At 35.0% G+C, this 23,728-nt stretch overlaps 5 protein-coding genes across 14 annotated transcripts; 1 reads left to right on the plus strand and 4 right to left on the minus strand.

Annotated features, from left to right (window-relative positions):
* Positions 1-465: 465 nt before the first annotated feature.
* Positions 466-5,676, minus strand: LOC114414408 (protein FAR1-RELATED SEQUENCE 2). 7 transcript variants are annotated; one of them, XR_003667210.1, is made up of 9 exons: positions 5,546-5,676; positions 2,284-4,402; positions 2,134-2,190; positions 1,964-2,032; positions 1,752-1,817; positions 1,607-1,628; positions 1,467-1,532; positions 1,332-1,370; positions 466-1,249 (listed from the first exon to the last, which is right to left on the minus strand). XR_003667210.1 is itself a non-coding variant. In XM_028378669.1 (9 exons), exons 2-9 carry the CDS (start codon positions 4,354-4,356, stop codon positions 1,172-1,174), a joined length of 2,511 nt encoding a protein of 836 aa, XP_028234470.1. In that variant the 5' UTR covers positions 4,357-4,402; positions 5,546-5,676; the 3' UTR covers positions 466-1,171. The 7 variants fall into 7 exon arrangements, 6 of the variants coding, with proteins under 6 accessions (XP_028234470.1, XP_028234469.1, XP_028234471.1 ...); XM_028378669.1 differs by having other exon boundaries at positions 1,607-1,669; XM_028378668.1 differs by having other exon boundaries at positions 1,607-1,675.
* Positions 5,677-7,719: 2,043 nt separating this feature from the next.
* Positions 7,720-11,159, minus strand: LOC114414409 (DEAD-box ATP-dependent RNA helicase 50-like). Its single transcript, XM_028378671.1, has 5 exons — positions 10,240-11,159; positions 9,182-9,395; positions 8,648-8,779; positions 8,367-8,542; positions 7,720-8,246 (listed from the first exon to the last, which is right to left on the minus strand). Exons 1-5 carry the CDS (start codon positions 11,082-11,084, stop codon positions 8,021-8,023), a joined length of 1,593 nt encoding a protein of 530 aa, XP_028234472.1. The 5' UTR covers positions 11,085-11,159; the 3' UTR covers positions 7,720-8,020.
* A 911-nt stretch (positions 11,160-12,070) lies between these two features.
* Positions 12,071-16,238, minus strand: LOC114414412. 2 transcript variants are annotated; one of them, XM_028378676.1, is made up of 6 exons: positions 16,030-16,225; positions 15,932-15,963; positions 14,207-14,395; positions 13,560-13,607; positions 12,497-12,558; positions 12,071-12,415 (listed from the first exon to the last, which is right to left on the minus strand). In XM_028378676.1, exons 1-6 carry the CDS (start codon positions 16,104-16,106, stop codon positions 12,356-12,358), a joined length of 468 nt encoding a protein of 155 aa, XP_028234477.1. In that variant the 5' UTR covers positions 16,107-16,225; the 3' UTR covers positions 12,071-12,355. The 2 variants fall into 2 exon arrangements, with proteins under 2 accessions (XP_028234477.1, XP_028234476.1); XM_028378675.1 differs by having other exon boundaries at positions 12,079-12,558; positions 16,030-16,238.
* Positions 16,239-16,380: 142 nt separating this feature from the next.
* Positions 16,381-19,514, plus strand: LOC114414410. Of its 3 annotated transcripts, none has more exons than XM_028378672.1 (6): positions 16,381-16,664; positions 16,733-16,807; positions 16,874-17,057; positions 17,217-17,308; positions 17,732-17,842; positions 19,301-19,514. In XM_028378672.1, the coding sequence occupies exons 1-6, from the start codon at positions 16,557-16,559 to the stop codon at positions 19,460-19,462; spliced, it is 732 nt and encodes a 243-aa protein (XP_028234473.1). In that variant the 5' UTR covers positions 16,381-16,556; the 3' UTR covers positions 19,463-19,514. The 3 variants fall into 3 exon arrangements, with proteins under 3 accessions (XP_028234473.1, XP_028234475.1, XP_028234474.1); XM_028378674.1 differs by lacking the exon at positions 19,301-19,514 and adding an exon at positions 18,921-19,294; XM_028378673.1 differs by lacking the exon at positions 17,732-17,842.
* Positions 19,515-20,464: 950 nt separating this feature from the next.
* On the minus strand, positions 20,465-22,435 carry LOC114414413 (glutamate-1-semialdehyde 2,1-aminomutase, chloroplastic). The gene is made up of 3 exons (XM_028378677.1): positions 22,157-22,435; positions 21,918-22,091; positions 20,465-21,814 (listed from the first exon to the last, which is right to left on the minus strand). Exons 1-3 carry the CDS (start codon positions 22,313-22,315, stop codon positions 20,747-20,749), a joined length of 1,401 nt encoding a protein of 466 aa, XP_028234478.1. The 5' UTR covers positions 22,316-22,435; the 3' UTR covers positions 20,465-20,746.
* Positions 22,436-23,728: the final 1,293 nt, after the last annotated feature.

Here is a 23,728-nt window from a genome sequence, read left to right on the forward strand (position 1 = left end):
TCTGCTTATACTTTGATTAAAAACTTAATTATATTTTAATTCAATCATTATATAATTTAATAAAAATAAATAATGTAAACATATTTAAGAATTGAATATATTTATAACTAAATGTATAATTTTTAATTTTATTATAATTAGTAACACAATTATAATTATTTATTTAACTATTAAAATAATTACTTTATATATTAATAATTATAAACAATAAAATATGAAACTAATTATATAATTAATAATTACATATAATTTATACAATAATATAATTATATAACTATATTATTAAAATTATAAAAATATATGTAACAGAATGGAACGGAAAGTGACATACCCAAATCCAATCCTGACCCTACTTCCCAAGTTAGAAAGAATCCAACCCCCACCTAGGTCAAAGCAAGTTTTTTCCGTGAAAATGAGGGTGGGTCGGATGGCTACCCATGAGTTTAATTTTTATAGGCATGCCTGTTACAAACTCACAACTAGTATTCATTCAGGAACGGATGTGCATGATTGCAAATACAACATATGGAACTATTTGTTTAGGAAACATCACAATGATCTTGCCTCAGTCAAATTCTAGCATATTTGGATTTTAGTTGGAAACCATGAAAAGTTATCATAGGCAAATTTTTACCAAACCATAGCCTGGATCTTTTCCAACTACAATCCAGAAACACGAATATGCAGTAGTTGTAAGCACTTCCTCTTCATCCCTCAGAGCCCAGAGGCAAAGGTCCTTCACTTACCAGTCAGTTACCACATTTGACCTCTTCTTGCTGTGCTCATGGAATGGTGGGAATAAACACTTACTTAGTTATTCAATTGTTGTGCATGCACTTGATTATGAAATGATAGTGTGCCCTTTGTACTTAGCACATGCCTCAGACCAGTGTGCAGTTGCATTTCGCACACCATCATTAGGATCATTCCCAAGTAGATGCTTTGGCCTTAGAGCCACAAAGGATGTGAGTTACTCTCTTATCTTTGCATGGGCTGTTTTAAACTATGCGCAAGCTTTTTATGACTGAGCTAAGTGCAAGATTTTAGGTAGATAAAAGTGTGTGGTGGAAGTCATCTTTTTCCTGTTTTTTTGGTTGAGTGCAAATTTTCCCTACTCCTTAAGCAAACAGTGGTTCCTTAAAACATATTATCTAAAACTGCATTCTTCCAGCTAAGAGGAAAGTGATTTATCAACATCTAGTTGCTTTGATGTAATGCCATGGAACTGCGAGTCCCTAATAGGTTGTTCCTGAAACAAAATCATATCTCATGAATCTACTTTGCAGTGAAAACTGAAGTGCAAATTAGAACTTAGTCACGTAAGTGCATACCATAGCTGTTGGCGTTCTGAAAGTGAGCAGTCCTTGAAGCTGCAAAAACAAACCAGCAGAAGCTAATTTATCTTGGATTTAAAAATAGTAAGCTATATAGTTTCAAAATGTAAGCCATAACCAACTAGTAACTACCGGTCTTTGCATGCTGTGCTGCATTTCATAATGTGAACCACGGCTTGGCATGGAATGCAATTGCCCCTGAATATTGAAACAAAATGAGATCCATAAAGATCTCGGAAAAAAGAGCCTAGGAAAAAGTACATGCGCCCTACCAGCCCAAGAATGGCCAGTTGACTACCATAATAGCAATCACGCATGACAGAAACTGAGTTCAGCTGCGACTTTTAAAGTACAAAAAACAATTAATTTATACAATATCCAACTATATAAAAAAGTACAGAGAAGAAAAGAGAATACATCTCCAAGCACATTCCGTTGAGCCCCATAATAGACATCAAGAGTCGAAGCTCTAGAATCCAAGTCCTGTGTGAGAACAAAAACTTATCTTATGTACCCAAAAGAATAAAATAGAAATTAATGGAGAATGAACATTTAAGAAAACTGAAAGTGTTTAAGTACTATAATTAGATACTTTTCGGGACAATCATGGGCACAGAAATACTACATACCACAGTTTGAATGTCCTGCTGAGAAATGTAACAGTTATCAAAGTTGTGTGCTCTTGTATTTCTCTGTTCCTGCACATAAAATACCACTGATGATCCTACAAAGTATGAGTGATATGAGTTCAAAGCTTTATCCATGCAAGACAAGGCTAAAAAAGTAATAAGTAACAAACCCTCTTTTGGAAATCGTCCAGCATCTTGATATTGATTCTTTCTGGATCAGAGCATTCCTGTAATATACAAAATCTGTTTAAGAAGGCCCATCACTTACTACAAGTCAAAACAAGTTCTAGCAAGACCATATTAGTTGATCATCAACTAACCCTTTTATTAAATGACTTCCTTTTCTTAGTAGGCTTTGCCCTGTGGCAACCATCATTTTTCTCTTCAACATCAAAACCATTAAGAACCAACTTGTTGGACTCTAAAGTGCTTCTAGCAAAATTGTTTGCATTCACACAGTGTTTATAGATTTCTTCCAAGGCCTGGGATGCAACACGGTAAGTATCTTCAGATAAAGATCCAATTTCACTTAATATAATGGCCTGCCTACAAAGGTCATTAAAACGTTGAACTCGATGAGCAGTCCTGGTAATAACATCACCAACAAATTGATTGGCCTTTGCATCTTTCATCCATCGTTTTAAAATATAATGGGATGGAATGTTGGTTATGCCAGACTTTTGAAGGACAAGTATTGCATGTCTACATAGAAAACCTTTGTATTGAAACAAACAACATGAACAACTGACATACAAATCTGCTTCCTTCCAAGAAACAATAAATTTCTTCTGCTCCTCAAAATCATCAACAAGAAATGTTCCATTTGCCCTTTTCTCTGTTTCCTTCTGGAGATGGCAAGACATCATTCCCAATATTTCCAACTGAAATTTTCTAAATATGGCATCTGTATAAATTGTAGATAGCTGCTTCTCAAAAGGTGATAAAGACCTTAATGCAGGTTGCTTTTGTTTTGTTTCAAAGTCAGCTTTGGCTTCCATGTCAAAACTGTCTATAGAGAAAACTTTATACTGTTCAATAAACTCCTTAAAGGTAGAATCAACACAGATATACTTGTCGAAGGATGATGATATACTTTCATACCTTACAGTTGTTGACAATCCAGCCAAAGAAATGTCCTGCATAAATGTAGGCACCCACTTTTTACGATCTTCATACAATGACTGAACCCATTCATCATTCTTTAGTTCAAATCTATTAATCAATTTCCACCATCTCTTTTCAAACTGCTCATCTGAACAGGAATGATGAATGCATTTGTCAAATTTTCCCATAAAATTATTATTTTGATCTATGATATAATCCAAGTTCTTGGTGATTTTACATAAAATATGTGATAGACAGAAACAATGACGCTTATCTGGAAACACTTCCATAACAGCTTCTTTCAAGAATTGCTCTTGGTCTGTAATAATAACCTTGGGAGGTAGGTTACTCATTGCTTTAAGCCATGCTCGCATTAACCATATAAAAGCTGAAACAGTCTCCTCCCCAACCAGTGCACATCCAAGTAAAATGTACTGGAAGTGATGGTTGACTCCGACAAAAGGAACAAAAGGAATTTTATATTTGTTTCTCAGGTAAAAAGTGTCAATCAACACAATATCATGGAAGTTTTGATAATCAAGTCTTCCTTTTGAGTCAACCCAAAATACAGTTCTCAAGTGTCTATTCTGATCCAAGTCTATTGCATAGAAAAAGTTGGGATTTTTACACTGCATAGAGACAAAGTATTCAATCATTGACTGCACATCTCCCTCCTCTAGAGCCAATTGCATACCCTTCTTCTGAGAAGCTACAATACTTGTTTGTTTGCTACCCCTGAAAAAATCATCAGGACAGATCCCATGATTGTGCTCTTTTACAAAATTGTATATGATCCAGTTACCATCTTGCTTCTTCTTAATATGGATACCAGCCTTACAGCCTGTCTTTTTACATGGTCGTGGATTAACCACTGTACCAGACTCACGCTTACTTCCAAATCTGGAACAAGCAATTTTAATATCAATAAATTTACCAGACTTTTTTGAGCATCGGCTGGCTTTTATTGTGATGCCAAATCCCACTGAACGAGCATATTCTCTGTAGAACGAATAGGCAGCCTCCTTTGATTCAAATTCCAATCCATTCTGTGGTTCTTTAAAGGGAAATTTATCAATAGCATCCACTTGATTGGAATTCAAATCTACCTGATCCTGGCAACAGAAAGCATTTTCACTTAAAACTTTCTTAGAGTGTTCAGTCATTGACGAAGGATTGATGCTTTGCTCCTCAAGGTATATATCACATGCTGTATCTGTAACATCATTTCCACTAGATCCACTCTTAAGCATCTCATGCTCACATATAGGTAGCTCCAGATCAATTTCCATGGATGACACGGGACATTAACAAATGGAGAAGCTTCTATCATTAAATCTGAAATGGAGAGAAAAATACAATCTTATTGAGACGAGATACAAGCACGAACTGTTGTGTAATGAAGACATAAAACATTTGGAATGATCATATTTAACACAAAATAATGAAGAAGACAGAAGCACAGAACACTTCAGCATATGTGAAATTTAAAGATTCCATACTGAACAAATTAAATATTTAAATTTTATATTACAAATTAGATCATGACTATAAATTCCATATTTAATTATAACTGATTTTCCATATTGATATTTGATTCTATATATTCGTAAATTGATTTCAACAACATAAAACTTAAACCTAATATTTTTACTAACAAAACAAAAATAAATAAATCATATCTGAATGGAAGAATAATTAAGCAATAAACAATTTGTCCTTCCATTAAGGAATTTGAAATAACTTCAACATACAAGAAACTTGACTACAAAAATAAAAACTAGGTCTGCAATTAATCAATTGATAGGTCCAGCCTCAAGCCTTGAGGGAAAAAATGAAATAAAAAACATAAAATGAAGGAAAATGGACAGAAAGCAAGCAGTAGAAATCAGTATATCAAGGGAGATTATTGCACAAGAAGGGTGCTAGACATTGGAGTCTTGATACATGGCGATAAAATTCTATTCCCTAAGTTTCTACATGTACGAAGAAGCGAAACTGTTTATACTCAATTCTGTGCTGGAACTTCTAGTGGTGTCCAAAGTTTCTGAAACTTCTGGTAACTACATTAAGAAAAAAGGAATTCTTGGGAAATGTACTAATTCTAGTTTTGAAAACATTAACTACTCAAATGACTAATAAAGTCAGTAAGCCAACAACTACTTCATTAATTAATTTTGACAGGAAAGAAAGACAATGGCATCATAAGAGTAGCAGGACTCCAAGTCACAGTCAATAATCCGAATGTGAGCATATGAATGAATTACTTGAAAAACTAATAATAAAGAATAAGCGAATCATTCAGTAAGCAAAAATTTGGTACCCTCTCATCTCATGTCAATATCAAGAAAGCCATTTACTCCAGATTCAATAATAAAGCGAGTAAAAGCAAGTTATGAAGAAAGAAAAGCAATCGTAAATTCGTAATTAAAAGAAGAGAAAGGATGAAAAATCGAAGGGAAGGAAATTGAAGCAAAGTACCGAAACTGAGTTGTTGACGAAACCGCCATTGCGCAGAAGATGCTTTGCTCTCTCTCTCTCTTGTTTATTTGTTTCTTTTAAAGACGATTTTAGTATAGAAGTTTTTTTTTTTAAATAAAAATCTCATTTGAACACATTCATTTTAGTATTTCTAATTTTTGGAATTTAGTTTTTAATTTAAAAAAGGTTTTAATTCTTAAAAAAATCTCAAATCATTAAGTCTTAATATAATAAAAGTATTATTAAACCGTTAGGAATTAAGGTTATAGATTATCTAACCTTGACTATTGAAAAAAAAGAAAAGAAAAGAAAATAAAAAATTACTTGGAGTCTTATACAAAGAAAACGTATGAAACTAGAATAAAATATATTTTTGTACTCATAAATATAAAAATATTTAGATTTAATTCTGTAAAATTTTGAGTAATGTTTTCATCCTAACAACATTAAAATCTGATATTTTTTGTAGCTTGATTAATTTTATACCTACGTCACTCCCTCCTTGGTCTCATTATTGACCGTGGAAGTGGATGATTTCTGATGTTAAAAATCGTCATGGAATACAGAAAAAATCAACACAATTTTTTAAACTCGTCTTCTTCTTCGAACCCCATCAAGCAACACAGTGGGAGACAGCACCTTCGCCGCCTCGCCGACGCAATTGAACATTATCAAATCCAGCAAAAACAACACAGAAAATCTCCAGAAACAATAACAAAGACAGAAAATCGCCGGCGCAACCCAGATCTCGGATCCGCTACCCATCACCATCCCAAAACCCCCACCACCCACCTCTTAAACCAACAACCGCGCCGCCGCGGCCGTTTCGATCTTAGCAAGGACGAAGAGGAAGGATTCGTCCTCAAAAACTCAACCACAATTTTTGAATGCGAGGAAGTTTCTCGAAACAGAGAAAAAAAAAACGAAGAGAAACGGCAACGATTTTGTGCGATGTTGATATTGCTGCAGTTGCGACGCGGAGGTTGTCGAACGCCGGCGGCGGCGAGAAATCGTGATCGTAGCAGCACAAAAAGAACCGAATGACATACGGGTGACCACAAATATCTTTTGATGGGTTTACTTGAAGAAGGTTGTCTTAGGCACGGTTTTGCGATTTGTGCTTCTCTTATCAATGAATCTGGCAACAGCAAGGGTGCCCTTTTGGATATCAGAACCTCTCAAAGCACCCAAGTTACCTAGCATCCTACAAGAAATTATTAAATCTTTGAATTAGAGTTTAATTAATGTTTCTGATGTAGCAAGAATCAAGAATGAGTGCTTCAAGTTTCGATTGCTTTTTTTTTTTTCTTAATCTAAAAATCTTTAATTTCATTGTTTTTATTCTTTCGTTTCAATATTTTACGCTGGCAAAAGCAAGTTGAATAACAAGACATAATCAAACCAGACTGAAGTAGAGCACTTGCGTTCGAAGAAGATGAAGAAGGGTTTAAAAATTGTGATAGTTTTATTTTTCATTTTGTTGTGGCTTTTAAATCCTAGAAATTTTTTCTGAAATTTACATTAAAAATTATAGGTTAAGTCCAAGCCAAAAAATAAAAGATTTTTATTTATGAGAACAAAAAATTATTAAAATTTTTACAGAAATTAAATTTGAATATTTTCATATTTAAAAAATAAAAAATATATTTTAACCTTGAATCTATTCAACATAAAAATATTAGTATCTCTCACTTTATAATTATTTCGTATAAATACGTCTCAAAAGTATACTTTAAACCTAAAGAACAACTTGGGATCCCTAAAAGTTTAAGCTAGGTTATTTTAATCATTGAATTTTTTATTTATGAAAATGTCATTGAAAGTGTAATCTATCATAAACTATAATCCTTATTTTAACACTAATTACTTATGTTTAATAGACAAACTTATGAAACATGTTAAGTGTTCCACAAGTTACTTATGTGGCTAATAAGTACACAAATCTCTCTGTTCAATAACTAAATTGATGGAGCATGATAAAAAACGAATTTAACTGTAAACAAAAAATTGATAGGTGGTGGATATTTAGATACCCGTTTTTACATTACAAAAAAGCCTTCAAGTACTAGTTAAATCCTAACACATTTTGTTTTTCCTTTCTTACTAGTTTCATTGACAATAAAACGAGTGAATGTGGAAAACGAGTTGATGCTTGCATTTTGCAAACTACGACAGGTAAAAATGCACCTAATAACTAGCTTAGGTAACAGTCAATCTTCCATTTCATACTTTAAAGAAGTAGATAATTAATGTAAGTCATGCTTTTGCTACAACATGTGTTGCAAAGTGCAAACCACCTTCTGCGAATGTTACTAATAAGCCAACTATGGATCAGCAAGTTGCTCTTAATAAGGTGGTTTGGGATGAGAGAAGTAGTTAAGCAGCTGCTAGCTCACTCAAATTAATACAGTATGTTTCAGCAGTCGAGTTGAGAGCAACCTCTCCAAGTACTAACTCAACTTTCTACTTCACCAGCTAATAAGCCGAAGGCACATCATGTAGTGGGTGACCCTTCTGATTTCTTTCCATTATTTTGCGTGCAAGGGATACTTGCTTGCCAACCACAAAGATAAATGCCTTGCCCACTCCCTTGGCACCTCTGGCTGTTCTTCCAACCCGTCGTACATATTCACTTGGATCACGTGGGAAGTCAAAGAGTATGACATGATCCACTCTTGCAAAATCTATTCCCCGTGATGCTCTGTGACACGTTACCATAATGACTTATTTTCAACAGATCATCATCAAACCAGTGAAAATTAACTTAAATATAAAACTTCAGAAAGGCAAGCCAAAATTAAAAAGTTAAGACATATAATACCTGTCGGTGCAAACCATAAACTGGGAGACTCCTTTTGATGGAGAACGTGTAAACTCTTCCATACTAGCAAGCCGTGATTCTTGTGTCATGGCAGCATGGAATGGTAGAACTTGCACGCAATTTCCTTTTCTATCAAAACGCTTTAATAAATTTTCAACTTTTCTGCAGGTTTCAATCTGCAATTTTTTTTTTTGGAGAATTACACCAAAATAAAAGGACAAATGCTGCATAGAAAATTGAAAATATAAAAAATAAGTCTCAAAGGTAAGAATGTGGAATACTTTGTTGCAGAACACAATAGTTCTTGGGACAGGACTTTCCTCCACAAGCTGCAGAAGTGCAGTTTTCTTGTTCAAAAATGCTGTATCAGGAGTTTTTTCTTGTCCATCTTCTCCACTGCAATCTACTATAATCTGAACAAATGAGAAGATAATCATCACACCTAGGTACATGGAAACTGATGATTCAAAAGAGAAAAACTTGCACAGAATTCAGTTACATAACAAATATTGATTTGCATTATAGTGGTCTAAGAATATAATAAAGCACCAAAATATCCCTTGCACGCTAAGAATATATAATGCATGTGTGTGCCGTACCAGTTTTATATCTGTTACAAGCTATTGTATGAAGTTTGTGAATAAAATATCATTCAATTTAAATCTCATGTAGGAGACAGTGGTTATGTTTCCCATACTTTGTCGGCAAATGCATGGACTGAGTTTTACTGTATTCAGTCAGCATATTCAGCCATGCTGTCTTCTATCCAAGAAAAATGAAATAGAAGGAAAAGGAAGTTACAGCTGAAACCTGACCTCTTGAAGGCGAGAACTTATTCGGTGCATGCCAGGCCCCATAATCATTTCACAATCAGGAAAAACTTCAACCAATTTGGTGTAAACATTTTTAGGTAAAGTTGCAGTCACAAATAAATACTGTGTGTCAACTGGTGATGAATTGATCAAGGATTGAAGAGCCACTTCGAAGTCCTCATCACCAAAGAGTATATCTACCTCATCCAACACAGCACTGCAACAAATTATTGTTGTTAAGATAAATTTCACAGTCGGTGTGGGTGGATAAAATATCCTAAAAGGAGACAACCACAGTGAGGAAGGAAAGAGCATGGAAGTCAGGTACTTTTTTTATTCATTTAACAGGAAAATGATACAAGATATTTGAATGGACATATATCCACACCACAGCAGCTAACATTTATCCCAATGTTCAGATTCATGCAAAGTGTTAATCTTAGGTACTAAGGGAATTGCATTTATATGTAGTTAATTCTGAAATGTATATAAATATATGACCGAATGCATTTTCACTCCAGCAATTCATCTAGTCTAAAACGGACTCCTCTAAAATGAAGAAACATATAAAGTGAGAAAGGGAGAGTGAATTTACTGTTGATTTGGATCAAAGAACCTTGATTTTTACAGTCCTCTTTCTAGAGTAGCCATATTCTTATTCCTGATATGATATCAGTGCAGTTTCAACATCAATTTCCACATTTTGGATACTTCATGTCATGCCATAATGACAGCAGATCAATCAGCAACAGAGATCAATTTTGTAGCACACATCAAATGAGCAATAAAAATTATGTGCTTGTATATAATCTACGTCATACTATTTGAGTCAGAGATTAAAGATTTGTCTCCAGCAACTAGACCAAGAAACTCCAAGAACCAATTTAGAACAAGTTACACTAGCTTGTATTTCATTGTTGTGCATGGTGTCAACAAACTGATAAAATAGTAATGGAAATTAGTTTCATGACTGCTTGTGTAATGATAAAACAGAAAACCAGTGTATAAATTTGTAATGGTAGTAACTTAATTGAATAAAAGAAAAAGACGGCGAGGTTTACCATCTTAGATTTGTTAAATGCAAGAAGCCTTGATTGATGAGGAAAAGAAAACGGCCAGGTGTAGCTATTAAGACATCAACTCCCTGCTGTAAATTTTCCAGTTGAGTTTTTTGTCGAAAACCACCGGTGACAACCATAGACTTGAATGGAACGCCAGATTTAGACAAGGAGCGACAATTATCTAAGACCTGAGAAGCCAACTCAGCAGTTGGTGCAAGAACAAGGACTCTAGGACTAGGAGCTTGTGAAGAGGATTTACTAATAATTCCTTCAAGCTCTTGTTGTCTAAGGCGCTGAATGATGGGAGCCAGATAAGCAAATGTCTTACCAGAACCACTCTGGTCAGCAATGACACAAGTCTTTCCACTAATAACAGGTGTGAATGCCATGGCCTGTACATGGGAAGGCCGGCTAAACAAGAGTTTTTGGAGGGATTCAATCATATACTCACTGCACCCTATTTCTTTAAAGGACTTGAGGCTGAAAAACTTGGTGTCGCTCACCGATTTGCTTTGTGCCGGTGGAGTGTAATTGGGAATCATATCCCATCTTTCTCCTCCTCGTGTACGAGACTGAGAGCGTCGGGGTCTAGGGGTGGCTACATAATCATCATCATCTTCAAGGTGAACGGGGCGTCTATGGCTTTGGTCCTTTCCTCTTCTGTGGACCAGGAGAGTCTTCACTTTCTGGGCCTTGAGTCTTCCGAAACTTGAGAATGGAGAACCGTTATCCGTGTTATTGGTTGAGGTTGTGTCATTTGCAGAAACACAAAGAAGGTGTCTGTGTCTGGTCGCAGCAGAACGATTCAGGAACAAATTCGAAGGAACAAGCTGCCCAACCACCATTTCTCTGCTCTTCGCTCGTTGCAGCTTCCCAAGATAAGTTTCGTTTCAACCCGCCTCCAATTCTTTTAGTTCTAGGCCCAATATCAAAATTTTATTCCAATCAAGACAGCTATTTTTATTAAAATTTCAACTCAAATAAACTCATTTCAACTATTTCATAAACTCACTCTCAAGTTACAATAATCATAAAAAAAATATATTCTAAAGTTATCATAGTGTAACACATAACAATGGGAGTCTTTTCCCAACTAATAATAATTGATATAAGTGATTGCAATATGTATTTTTTAATCAAATGATTTAAGTTTGAATCTTAGTTAACCCTTAAATATAAAATAAATTATATTAAAAGAAAAATATTTATCTTATATGCACTCATATTTTTCAACAAAAATTAATTACAAATAATTTCATACCAATTCCATGGATAGAAAAAAAACAAAGTAAGAGTGGCTTCCCTTTAAAACGACTATTTCTTGTTCTTGAGTACATAACTTAAACTTTCTAGTGTTTGCAAGTTGTCACTTTGCTATTCGACAACCATGAAGCTCTACCACTGTAAATTGAGTAGAATTCAAATGTAGGAATAAAATAAAAGTTGATAAAAGCATTTCATGCTATTCTGTCAAATTTCTATATTATATTCCTCCCTTTATTTAGACTTGCAAGTCCAAATAAGAAAAAAAAAATCAACTCCATATTTATTAATCTTATCGTTCCATCAAAATAATAAAAGAAAAACTTCATTCTACATAATAGTCAAACAAAAGTGTGATAATTGAATTTGATATCAATTAATTTCATTCTTTCTTCATTTCATTGTTACCCATCCATAAATATCCAAACATCGCCGGACGACAAAACAGAAGCCCCACGGATGAAAGGCACAAACATGATATATATACTCTATGATAATTAACCTTGAAAAGTTTATTATATATAGTTTGTGTTATATCAAATATTTCAGTTTAAATTTATTTTTAAACAACAAAAAAACGTCATACCCCGGCTCTATTATGAAAGCTACTATTTGTAAGCATACAGAATAAATCTTTAAATACAATTCCTGAATGAGCGACACCCCAATGTACACATACACAGGCGAGGTTGATATTCTGAATCTGATTTTCAAGATACATATATTAGTAATGAGTTTGACAAAACAAGTCACAAAAACACAAACAATAGGTAGCTGAGCATCAAAGTGTTCTTAAAGCATTCAGCAAATCCACGATCATCCAAAAACTTTATTAAACAATCCAAGCCAACCATCATGTGGAGAAACTAGGATTAGCACTGTGCATTTGGCGACGAAGTTCTCCAAGGAAGTCCTGTTGTGACACAGAAGAGGAAGCACTTGTAGCTGGGGCCATAATCTGATGAGATGATAAGGGGGAGGATAAGGAGATTACCTGTTGAGGGGGTCTGAACGGAGTCCATCCTGATGTCCCACTCGAATACATAACTGGCTTTTCTGAAACGTCAAAGTAGCAAGAAAAAATTAAAAAGCAAACTTTGTACCAGCAATACAGAACACACGCCCATGCTTAACAGTTCATATGCAGCACATAATTTATTATTGCTAGCCTTTACCAAAGCCGTCCATGATATCAATCCTCCATGCGATAGATGCTCACAGAAGTGAGAAAAATGGTTAAACAAGAGATCCCAACATAGAGACAAAAATAGTCAACACTGCTGCATATAGAACGATGCTTCAATGAAAGAATGATGATATCCATCACTTAATTGAGTTTTCAGCTTGAAATACGTCAAAGCACTTGGACTACTAAGTATAAATGAGAATCATGAATAAAAGACTGAATTACTGATACTGCATGTGGTTGAGATGCTGACCTACCCAAAAAAATTAAACACTATTTACACTAATTAGTGTATAAGGTAAGAAGAACATCTTTTAGTTACTTGATTAGAGTCAACAGAACTCTCATAGGCATCTCAATTATACAATAGACCACTCCTAACATATCTAATCATCAATTACTCATGAATGACACAAGATTAATCCAATTAGTAATTAACAACTTTAATTAGGTGCTTTAAAATCACCAGACTATGCATATTAATTACATGCGCAGGAACTTTGGTTATATGATAGAAGAAATTATCAGAAAGGAAGATAAAGTCAAATAAGTTGTCCAGTTTCCAGCTTATAATGAAGTTAAAAATATATGTTTTTCTCCCTTTTCCATTTGTAGTTTAATATAAATGCAATTACACTTACAAGAAACTGCTAGCCAAACATGCAAAAATATTTGGCCTACAGTAGTCAGTCTGAATCACTTCATATTCATAGTTTCACTGATGACCTCAAATTAAGTCGCTAAGAAATGGCGATTTAAGTCTGAGTTTCATCGTCGTCAAGTTAAATACTATAAAAAAGATGCCATTTTTTTATGGTTGTGAAGTCAAATACTATAAAAAAGATGTTATTTTTCATGGTTGTGCACTAACCAGATGAATCTTTGGGATTATTGTAGGATTGTAGTGCAGCTGTCCAACCTGAAACAGAAATTTATGGTCAACAAAGATAACCAAGGATATGGACAAAACATACTAGGCTTGTAAGTAAATGAACAAACTCCAGCCTCCCCCACCCATCCCTTCCTCTTTGCAATCCAATAAATTTAAATTCTGTTTGGTGCAGAGCTGAATAGTTAAAATACTGAGGACAATAGAACCTCTAATGAAAACAAAAGGCATGCAACCACTTAGTTAATTATTCACTAACTGCTCCTGACTATAATTGCCCAACACCGTATTGAGGGTCTAACAGAAACTAACTCAATGGAATGCAAACGAACACTTTTCGAATCCAACAAGAATAGATGAGCAAAAACCATATTAGACAAAACTAGAAGTTGGCCTTAGGCATCCTCATTCAACCAAAAAGCTCAATGAAGCCATCATGATCCATATGCCCCAAAAATCTGCACGTCAAAACTATGCTTACTAATTCAAACTGATTGTCATTTGTCATTTGTCATAGACAGACTCACGGTAATGTTCTAATAAGAAAACCTAGAAATCATCAGAATGAAAGAATATGTAATTGCTCAATATATGCAAGTAATCTCAAGCAAAGTTTGGGATATACTTACGATCATTAAGCAGCTGGGCAGCTGCACTACAACTACACCCTTCTAAAGCTATTAATCTTGAATAGTGATTCTCATTAAGAAGATTACTGCTACCAGCATCTCCGTGATCTGGAATGTGAACACTTCTTGAATAAGCAACTTGATTCTTTTCTAAGTCATTCCCGATACTGTTTGTCCGATCAAGCCGATCTACATAAGTCAATAAAAGACAACCAACTTATAGAAAAAAAAATCACTTGCAACAAGAGCAAGTATAAAGACTTCCTCTCAACTTCAATAGTTTAACCATATATTTTTTGCAAGTCTGATGGCTAAGAGTAACTGACAGTAATTCTTATGATATTTCTTTTAACTTCTTTCCCATAAGACAGTTCCTGAAGGCTGAAGCCAACACTGTTATTAGTCTGTTGTCAACAGGGATGGATCTAGGGGGGACGAGGGGTGATGCCTTGAAATATGCCCCCCAAAGTCAAACTGATTCAATTTATGTTTATCCTTTTCAAAAACCATTTCTATCTATTAGATTTTTCATGTAAGTAAACTTTTTTGTTAAATTGACTATTTTGATATACAGAAGAAAATCATTAATGCCTAAAGAAATACTAAAAATTAAGATATATAAAGTAAGAGTTTAAAAGGAGTAAACAGGTCTTAAATCTGTTTTGTTTCTTTTAAGTTGTATAAACTCGTAACTATATGCAAATGTAGGGCGTGCAAAACTAACTTCATTATGTTGTGTCTGACTCACCCCTGCAGTTTGTCCCAGTTTCAATGTCTCACCTTGTCATTAAACTTGAGTCGTGATTTTTTGACACCCACAAATATAAAACACCTAGTTGACACCCTTATTTTCTCTCTATCTCTCTGTTCCTATCTATTGAAAAAAACACAAGTTTCACATTGACTAGATATAAGACCAAAATAAAATATAATCAATATATTAGTAGAGAGCAACCCTCACCCTATGAGCTAACTTATGAGGTTGAGTTAGATCCAAATCCACATTTTAAGATAATATTAGAACCTATCCTAGATCCATTAAATGAACCACCTATCATGTTTTCCACGCACCAAACCCAAAAGTGTTGGGCGTGAGGAGGTGCATTGAGAAAAATTTAAGTCCCACATTCTAAGACTATCAAATCATATCACTATCATACCTATACTACTTTCTCTCGAAAGGTGTCAACTACCATTGGGTGTCAAAAACACTTTTTTCTTTAAACTTTGTCATACTTCCTCTTGTGATTCATTCCATCATCATATAACCAACCTATTCCTTTTATATCCTTTTTCAAAATGTGTGAGAGGTGTATGTATGAAGGGGGGAAAAAAGGTGCTGTTTTTTTATTGTTAATATGTCTTAAAAAAGATGGTTATATGAGGGAATAAAATTGAAACCAGGGGATGATAAATGAAATCAGGGCATATCCCAGACTAGAAACTAGATATAAGTTATCTACTTCCCATTCTATAAACAAAAGATAAGCACGGTAAGAAAAGTAGCTGAGCTACAGCAAATAGAATTTGCAACCGAAACCTGACTTGCGCAATTAATAAGGGCTCAACTTCAAAAGTAAATAAAGCACATCATACTCATGAGCTATATTTCTTTGACATAACTAAATACCCATTTGGAAAAATGAAATTTTTGGCAGTGGACAGAGCAGGTGATTCAAACATCTAAAAACAAATAAATTGGATGAAAATAAGGAGTGAACTGACCAGATGATTTGCGCCTGTTGGCAGAACGATTCCTGCAAAAGAAAGAATGGGAAGAATTAGGAATTGAAAAAATATAAATATAAAAGAAAATACATTACCTCTGGTTGGGAGGAGCATAGCGCTTCACCACTGGGGCCGATTCCGTTGGCGGAGGAGCCTGAAGATTCTCCAGCATGTTTCTGTAACTACTTCTGCTTCTTCTTCTTCGACAGAAGAGAAGAGAAAGAGAAAGAGAAGAGTTGAATTCCAATTCAGAGAGAGAGAGAGAAAGCGCATCCTCTTTCCCTTTTATCTTATCATACCATAATCAATCAATCAATCAATTCAATTGAGCCGTAGCTGGGTCGGGTATTCGGGTCGCTCCGCATCAAGCGAGTGACACGCCATTCACTGCTCACTGCCCGCTTATATTACTTGGAAATTATTCAAGTGTGTTAATAATTTATTGTGTTTATGAGTTTAACTATTCAATTAAAAAAATAATAATTTATAATTAAATGATAATAAATTAAACTCATGAATAAAAAAAGTCCATGGAATCTGAATATTAGTGAGTCTTGAAGTAAGTAATTTGGAGAGGGAAAAGCGCAACCTAGCGGCAGCGGAAGGGTGGCGCGTGAGAGAGATGGAGGAAGGTAAAGAATGGAGCGTGAAAGAGAAGAACGAAACTACGACGCGACCATCCCTAAAATCGGATGTTCCATTCAACAAATATGAACTATGGAAACACAAGGTCCCTTTCTATCTAATCACTTGTTTTTTTTCGATTCATAAATAAAACTTATTGGGTGCGATTCGCAGTTGAGGGACAATTGCTACAAAAGGGTGCGAGAGGACAGAACTCGCTTACTCTGGAAATTTAGATACAACCAACAGGTAAGTGGTAACTGATGAATTCATCATTTGTTGTTGTTATCATGATGATGACATGTTGGGTGGCAGGAGGAGGAGGACATCGTCAAGTGTGCATTCCAGGATATTGTATCTGATGAATTGAACAAAATCAAACGCACGGATGAGCTGTTATGGGAGTATGAAGGTCCTCACCAGGGTGAATGCCAAGACATTTTGTTAGAAATGCAAAGGATCTTTTATCAAGATCTCAATTCCCAATCAACCATACAAGGCAACCTACTTACTCTCAAATTTTCCATATTCCTCTCATTTAATATTATACATACATACATACATACATATATATATATATATATATATATATATATATATATATATATATATATATATATATATATATATATATCTCAATAAGTGAATCTCCCTGCAGATTTAGAATGTGATATTGAAACTTGGGAAGATGAAGTGGATGAGTACCTGGCTCGTGCAGTTTTTGAGCATATGCAGCTAAATGAAGATGAGGTATACTATTCAAAACATTACACTTTCCCAAGTTTTCTTCTAATTAGATATTGGCACCAGGCCACCAGCTCTTATTAACACCAGTATTAGGTTTTCATTCTGTATCTATAACTCTCTTCTGTCTCTAGATCATGAGCATGTTGTTTTCGCTGCCAATATCTGTATCTGTAATATAAACCAAAGCTCAAGTGTCCTATGGTCATTTCTGCATAATCAGTGACATTTCCACGTTGCATTGATTAGAGAACCAATATCCTTGATGATGTTTCAGCGGTGTGTTGCAAAAAATATGTACTTGTGGTGTTTTAATAGTATTTTCAACATAAAAGAATACAAAGTAAGCTTAAAAATTGGAGTTTTCATTTTTCATTTTTTATTTAATTGGAATAAAGTCTCTGATTTGATTGTGAAAATTGATAATAGGCTCATGGGAAAGAGATTTGGTGTCCTATATGTAAGCAAGGAGAGCTTAAAGACAGTCACAATCTTATACACTGCACTCGTTGTGAACTTCAACTAAACAAAGCTAGTGAGGTACTTATATTTACTCCCTTTGTTAACCTCCCAATGTCAACACACTTTCATATACCTTTATAAGTCAATCTCATATCACCAAAATTACTTGGAGTATAAGAACTGAAAATATCCATCTTGGATGCAAAATGTACCAAAGCACCACTCGAATCATAAAAAAATAGTCTAGTGTTTTTTGTAGGGGTATTTATGGGTTGAATTGGTTTGGATTTTCCCACTATTGGAGAACATGGAAGTGGTTTTTGTGTATTTATTCTTGAACTTGTTTGAGAATCAAGGGGCAATGATGCTATAGATTTGAGTAGCCTAGCTCTATATTAAAAATTCAATGCAGTGATATGGATTATACAAATGGATTGAATGTCAGACTGAAATAAACTTTATGCTTCTGGATCTAACTTCTATGCAGGAGAGAAATTCTCCAGCATAGATAGAGGATTGGCTACTTCCTTTTTTTCAAACTCCTATGCTAGACCATGTGAGGCATATGTGCAAGGGTGAGAGGGGGATTTAAATAGGATATTACAAACTCTTCTGTGTGGCATTAAGTGTGGGAACTGGGAAGCAATGTAGTAAAGTTGAAATTGCATGGGACATAAGTGGGTATTGGGTGGGGGGAAGAGAGACAAGAGAGGTCAGCAATTATTCAGTGAGGATTTGGGGGAGGTTTCAGGTCTCTTGAATGACTTGTAGTATCTTTTCTTTTCTTATGGAATTCTACAGAACCATCTCTGTAAGAATCCAAAGGAAAGAATGATTTTTTATCGGTGAACCCTAACTCCTAATTGCTATGCCAATATGGTAGCCGCTTTAGGCTAGGCTGAGGATAATGAGTGGTTTCCCTGGATATTCGATAGACTAGGGCTCTCCCTACTTTGTAAGAGTCTAATCCTTTCTTAAATGGTAAGATGATTTCTCTCTCAATCTCCTCTTTTTATTTGTAGGCAATATGCCTTATTTCTTCTACTATCTCAGCCAGCCCAACTAGCCTAAATCCCTCCCTCACTAATAGACACCTAATTAACTACTAATGGCTATCTATCAGTACTCGGCCCTAAAGTTTCACCTTGTTCTCTAGGTGAACAGTTTGTGGCTGCTGGAATGAAGTTCCATCGATGTACAATTGATTGAAGCATGATGTCCAAGCTATTTGTGCCTACAGCCCAAAAATAGCTCCCACTCCTCCCATGTCAAACACAATCTTTTTATTTGTTTATAGTAAGAGCAGTATACACCCGTGAGAAAAGATTGAGATATTTGAGTGTATCTCAGCTTTGTGATTTGGGTGAAATATAATATTTTGTAATCACCATTCACCACAATGATCGTTAATTGAATATATACGATAGTCATATCTGCATGTGGTTATAAGTTGTAAAAGCTGAATTACATTTGTTCTTACACTTTCGCTTTATTTACACAATTATTATCACACAATCTTTTTCTTCTGAGATTCAGCTTACTTTGGACTTTTTACGGGACCGGCTGGCTGAAGCCCACACAGAGCATCTTGATAAAGGTTGCAGATTGAAACCCAAATTTTGTATGAGGACAAAGTTTAATTTAACTGCACTGTACATTTCATGTGAAGGTTGTGATACATTTGAGGTTGTAATTTAACAGTTTCGTTATTATTTGTTATATAAATATCTGATCAGCGTATGTCAAAAAATTTCCCTATCTTGTTTTGCTTCATTTTAATATGCATGGGAAAAAGGTAATGTGCTGGTAGAAAAAAATATGTTGAACTTAGAAACTCTTGAGAATACAGAAATGGAAGTATCTCTCTTTAGATTTTTATAAAAATAAAAAGAACTCAACACTATTTACCATGTCAAAAAGTCTATAACTTTGCTCCATGCGACAGCAAGTTCCTTATTATTATTTGAAAATAATTCGTAATTTGTATATTGCTCGTCTCTTGGTCTTCCTAAAAAATCCTCCGAGTAATGCACCGGCTAATTTATTTTCCAGTCGCCGCCATTTAGCAGATTTTTTTTTTGCCCGGAATGTTTTTGTCTTGAAAAGTGAAAAACTTTCATTAACAGTGCAGAAGCTTCTGGCTTTGGACGTGAGCACCTGAGTTGGTTTTTATTTAATTGCTATGCATTATTGTAATGCTCTTTGTTTAGTATCCTATGTTACTTAAGTGATATTGTACATTTTCAATTAATGATACTTCGAAAAAGAAAGAAGAAAGAGATTTATAAAACTTGCAAACTGATGGTTGGGGAAATTTCGGAAGGCACTTGAGACGCACAGTTACAGTTCAACTACTCACTACTCAGACCCATAAATGGGAGAACCCTCGCTAAATAAACCAGTATGTAACTGTGCTGTGGCACTTGCTGATAATTGTCGTAAGAGGAACAGATATGCATACAATGTAACTTTAACTAATGATTTATGCAAACTTTGTTCAATTAATCTACAAGTAAAGCATACAGTCCATCCTTTGAAAGCTACAACAAACTTTGACATCATGTTCAGGTTCATCCGTCCAGTAAATAATAATGTTCATCTATGTTCCCTAAAGAATATCAATATTGGATCACAGCTCAAAAATTAGTTCAATTTATCTAGCACAAAGACAATTCTCTATCTATTCCCACCCCGAAAGTGTGTAGTCCACAAAGATGTATACTGATATGTAATGCATTAGCAAAATGCATGCCTACATTAAAAACATAACATGTGAAACTAGAATGAGGAGTTAAACAATGAATTCGAATGCTTACAAGCTTCAAATTCAAGTAACTCACAGCTCAACATAATACACTGGATAGATACAGGATGCGAAAATGATACAGATCATAACGAAAGCAACTGCCATAACAATAATCTAAATTGACCTACAAATTCACCCTCTGAAAATTAAATTTGCAACAAAACAAAATTTAACCATCAGATCTCCCTGAAAACCTTCTCAGCAGCGGCTATCGTCTTTTTTATGTCATCAGAAGTATGTGCCAAGCTGGTGAAGCCAGCCTCAAACTGGGAAGGTGCCAAATAGACACCTTCCGCCAGCATTCCCCAAAAGAACCTAGCAAACTTGGCCGTATCACTCTTTTTGGCATCTGCAAAATTATACACTGGTCCTTCTGTGAAGAAAAACCCAAACATCCCCCTTATATGCCCACCACATATTGCATGGCCTGCCCGCTTCCCAGCTTCGATGATGCCCTCAACAAGCTCACCAGTGATTTTGTCCAAGTACTCGTAAGTTCCTGGCTCCTTAATACGCTGCAGGGTCTCTATGCCTGCAGTCATGGCCAAAGGGTTCCCACTCAAGGTCCCAGCCTGATACATTGGGCCAGCTGGTGCCACCTTCTCCATAATATCCCTCCTCCCTCCATAAGCGCCTACCGGCAGACCTCCACCAATGATCTTTCCTAGAGTTGTTATATCTGGAGTTATGCCAAAATACTCTTGAGCACCTCCATATGACAAACGAAATCCAGTCATGACTTCATCAAACACAAGAAGGGTATTGTTCTCCTTGGTGATCTTGCGCAAGAAACTATGAAAATCAGGCTTAGGAACAATGAAACCAGCGTTTCCAACAACAGGTTCGAGGAAAACTGCGGCAATTTCTCCTTTGTTGGCCTCGAAGAGTTTCTCAATGGCCTCGGTGTCATTGTAGGGGGCTGTAAGGGTTTCAAAAGTGGCAGCTTTGGGGACACCGGGAGAATCAGGAAGTCCTAAGGTGGCAACTCCACTACCTGCCTTAACAAGAAAAGGATCAGCATGGCCATGGTAACAGCCCTCAAACTTGATGATCTTCTCTCTTCCGGTATAAGCACGGGCCAGACGGAGCGCACCCATGCAAGCTTCAGTGCCTGAATTGACAAACCGAACCATTTCAATGCTGGGGACGGCATCGATAACCAGCTCTGCCAAAGTGTTTTCCAGCAGACAGGGTGCACCAAAGCTGGTTCCTTTCTTCATGGTTTCACCCAGAGCTGCAAGCACCTGCGAATGTGTTCAATATAGAATTTAATTTTCACATTTGAGTACGACCCTATCTATCCATTTTAATGTTTTTCTATAGAGTATTTAGCATTTGAAGAATTACCTGATCATCAGCGTGACCAATGATTGCAGGACCCCAGGAACCAACGTAGTCAATGTACTCATTGCCATCGATATCCCACATACGAGACCCTTTGACTGAATCAATCACAATTGGTTGACCACCCACGGATTTGAAGGCACGAACTGGGGAGTTCACGCCTCCAGGCATCAGCTCCTAAAATCAAAATCAATTTCAATTTCCAAATAAATGAAAGGAGGAAAGACAAAGCTAAAGCGTACCTTGGCCGCAGCGAAAGCTTCCTCGGACTTGGTAAGAGTGAGTTTGTTATCGGTCTTGGGGTCGATAGATACGGCCATTGCGACGGTTCGTGATCGCGTGGAAGAGGAAAGAGACATCCCTAGGGTTAGCCTCGCTCCAGTGATAGCCGAAACAGCCATTTTCGGAATGAAGATGCGATCAGAGATCAGAGACGACAGATAAGACTCTCTCACTCTTCGTCAAATGAAATGCAAAACCTTACACTCTCGAGTTTCGCCTCATCCAACACACTCCTTTATCTCTCTCTCTCTCTCTCTATATATATATATATACTGCCTCCTTTAAATTCATCATTTTCATTTTTATTTTATTTTTACATAAAATCAAGTTTTGCAATTTACAGAATTCAATTCAATTTTATTACTGTAACATAATTATGCTTATAATTTATTATAACATGCATGTGATTGGATAAGACATAATAATATAACTATACAGTATAATATTTTATGTGACATTATACATAAAAATTCTTACACTTACAAAATTCACTTTGTTATTTAACAAATATTTAAAGCAACTGGAATCTAATTTGTCATGAAGTATATACACATATGTTACTCAAATTTATTAAAATATTCTAAGATTGTTGTCTCTCAAAATGTTAAAGATACCTTTTCGGAAAAGAAAAAAAACGAGTTCATTTTTGAAAACACAAAAAAGACCACCCAAACGATATGCTTTTAAAATATTATGGATTACCTTTTGGAGCGTTCTGAATAAAAAAAGAAATTTTCACTAGATAAAACTTGATAAGTTGAAAGTTGAATTTACATAAAGGCTAACAATTGAAATATATATAGGTATAATATGACATTATGAAATGAAACTATTTTATATAAGAGCGAGAGAATTAAATCTTAACCCTATAATTAAATATAGACGGTTAAGAATTAATGTTATATAATCACTAAAAAAATCATGTGATTTTTTTTAAGAATTATGTGACTTTTTGGATATTAAATCTCAACTCTTTATTTATGATTATATGATCTAAATTTAATATTTTTACTTATATAAGATTTTTTTTCTCGTATATAAACTCAATTTAATTAAATGATATAATTTGAGTTTTGAAAATCATCATGTTAAATATTAGGTTACTTGTTTATTTAAAGAACGGTAAAATCCTACTTGACTTTTACTGCTATCGGACAACTTATTGCTCCATCTTAAAAAGTTACTATGTGAAACAAGAGAGATCAAGAGGATAACAAGGTTATATTAAACAATAATAATGACTCCAGAAATTTCAAACACTTGGTATTTTATGTGATTGGATTTGTGGCATTATTTCCTCTAAATTTTGCAAATGCTAAAAATAACCATTCTCATTCCCATCATGCATCCATGATAAAAGATTTCTCTACAAAAATGAGTCAAAGTTTAAAGAAGTGAGAGCAATCCTAAACATACAAGAACAGAGAAGGATTTTTTCAATAACATTTTCAATTGCCGATAAAACTCACTTTACACCATCTTTACGACCCTTTGTAGTTTGGAATTAGTCAAGTTTCATAGTAATCATGCAA

Source organism: Glycine soja, chromosome 6 (assembly GCF_004193775.1).
Source record: "Glycine soja cultivar W05 chromosome 6, ASM419377v2, whole genome shotgun sequence".
In the NCBI taxonomy this organism is placed as follows: Eukaryota; Viridiplantae; Streptophyta; class Magnoliopsida; order Fabales; family Fabaceae; genus Glycine; species Glycine soja.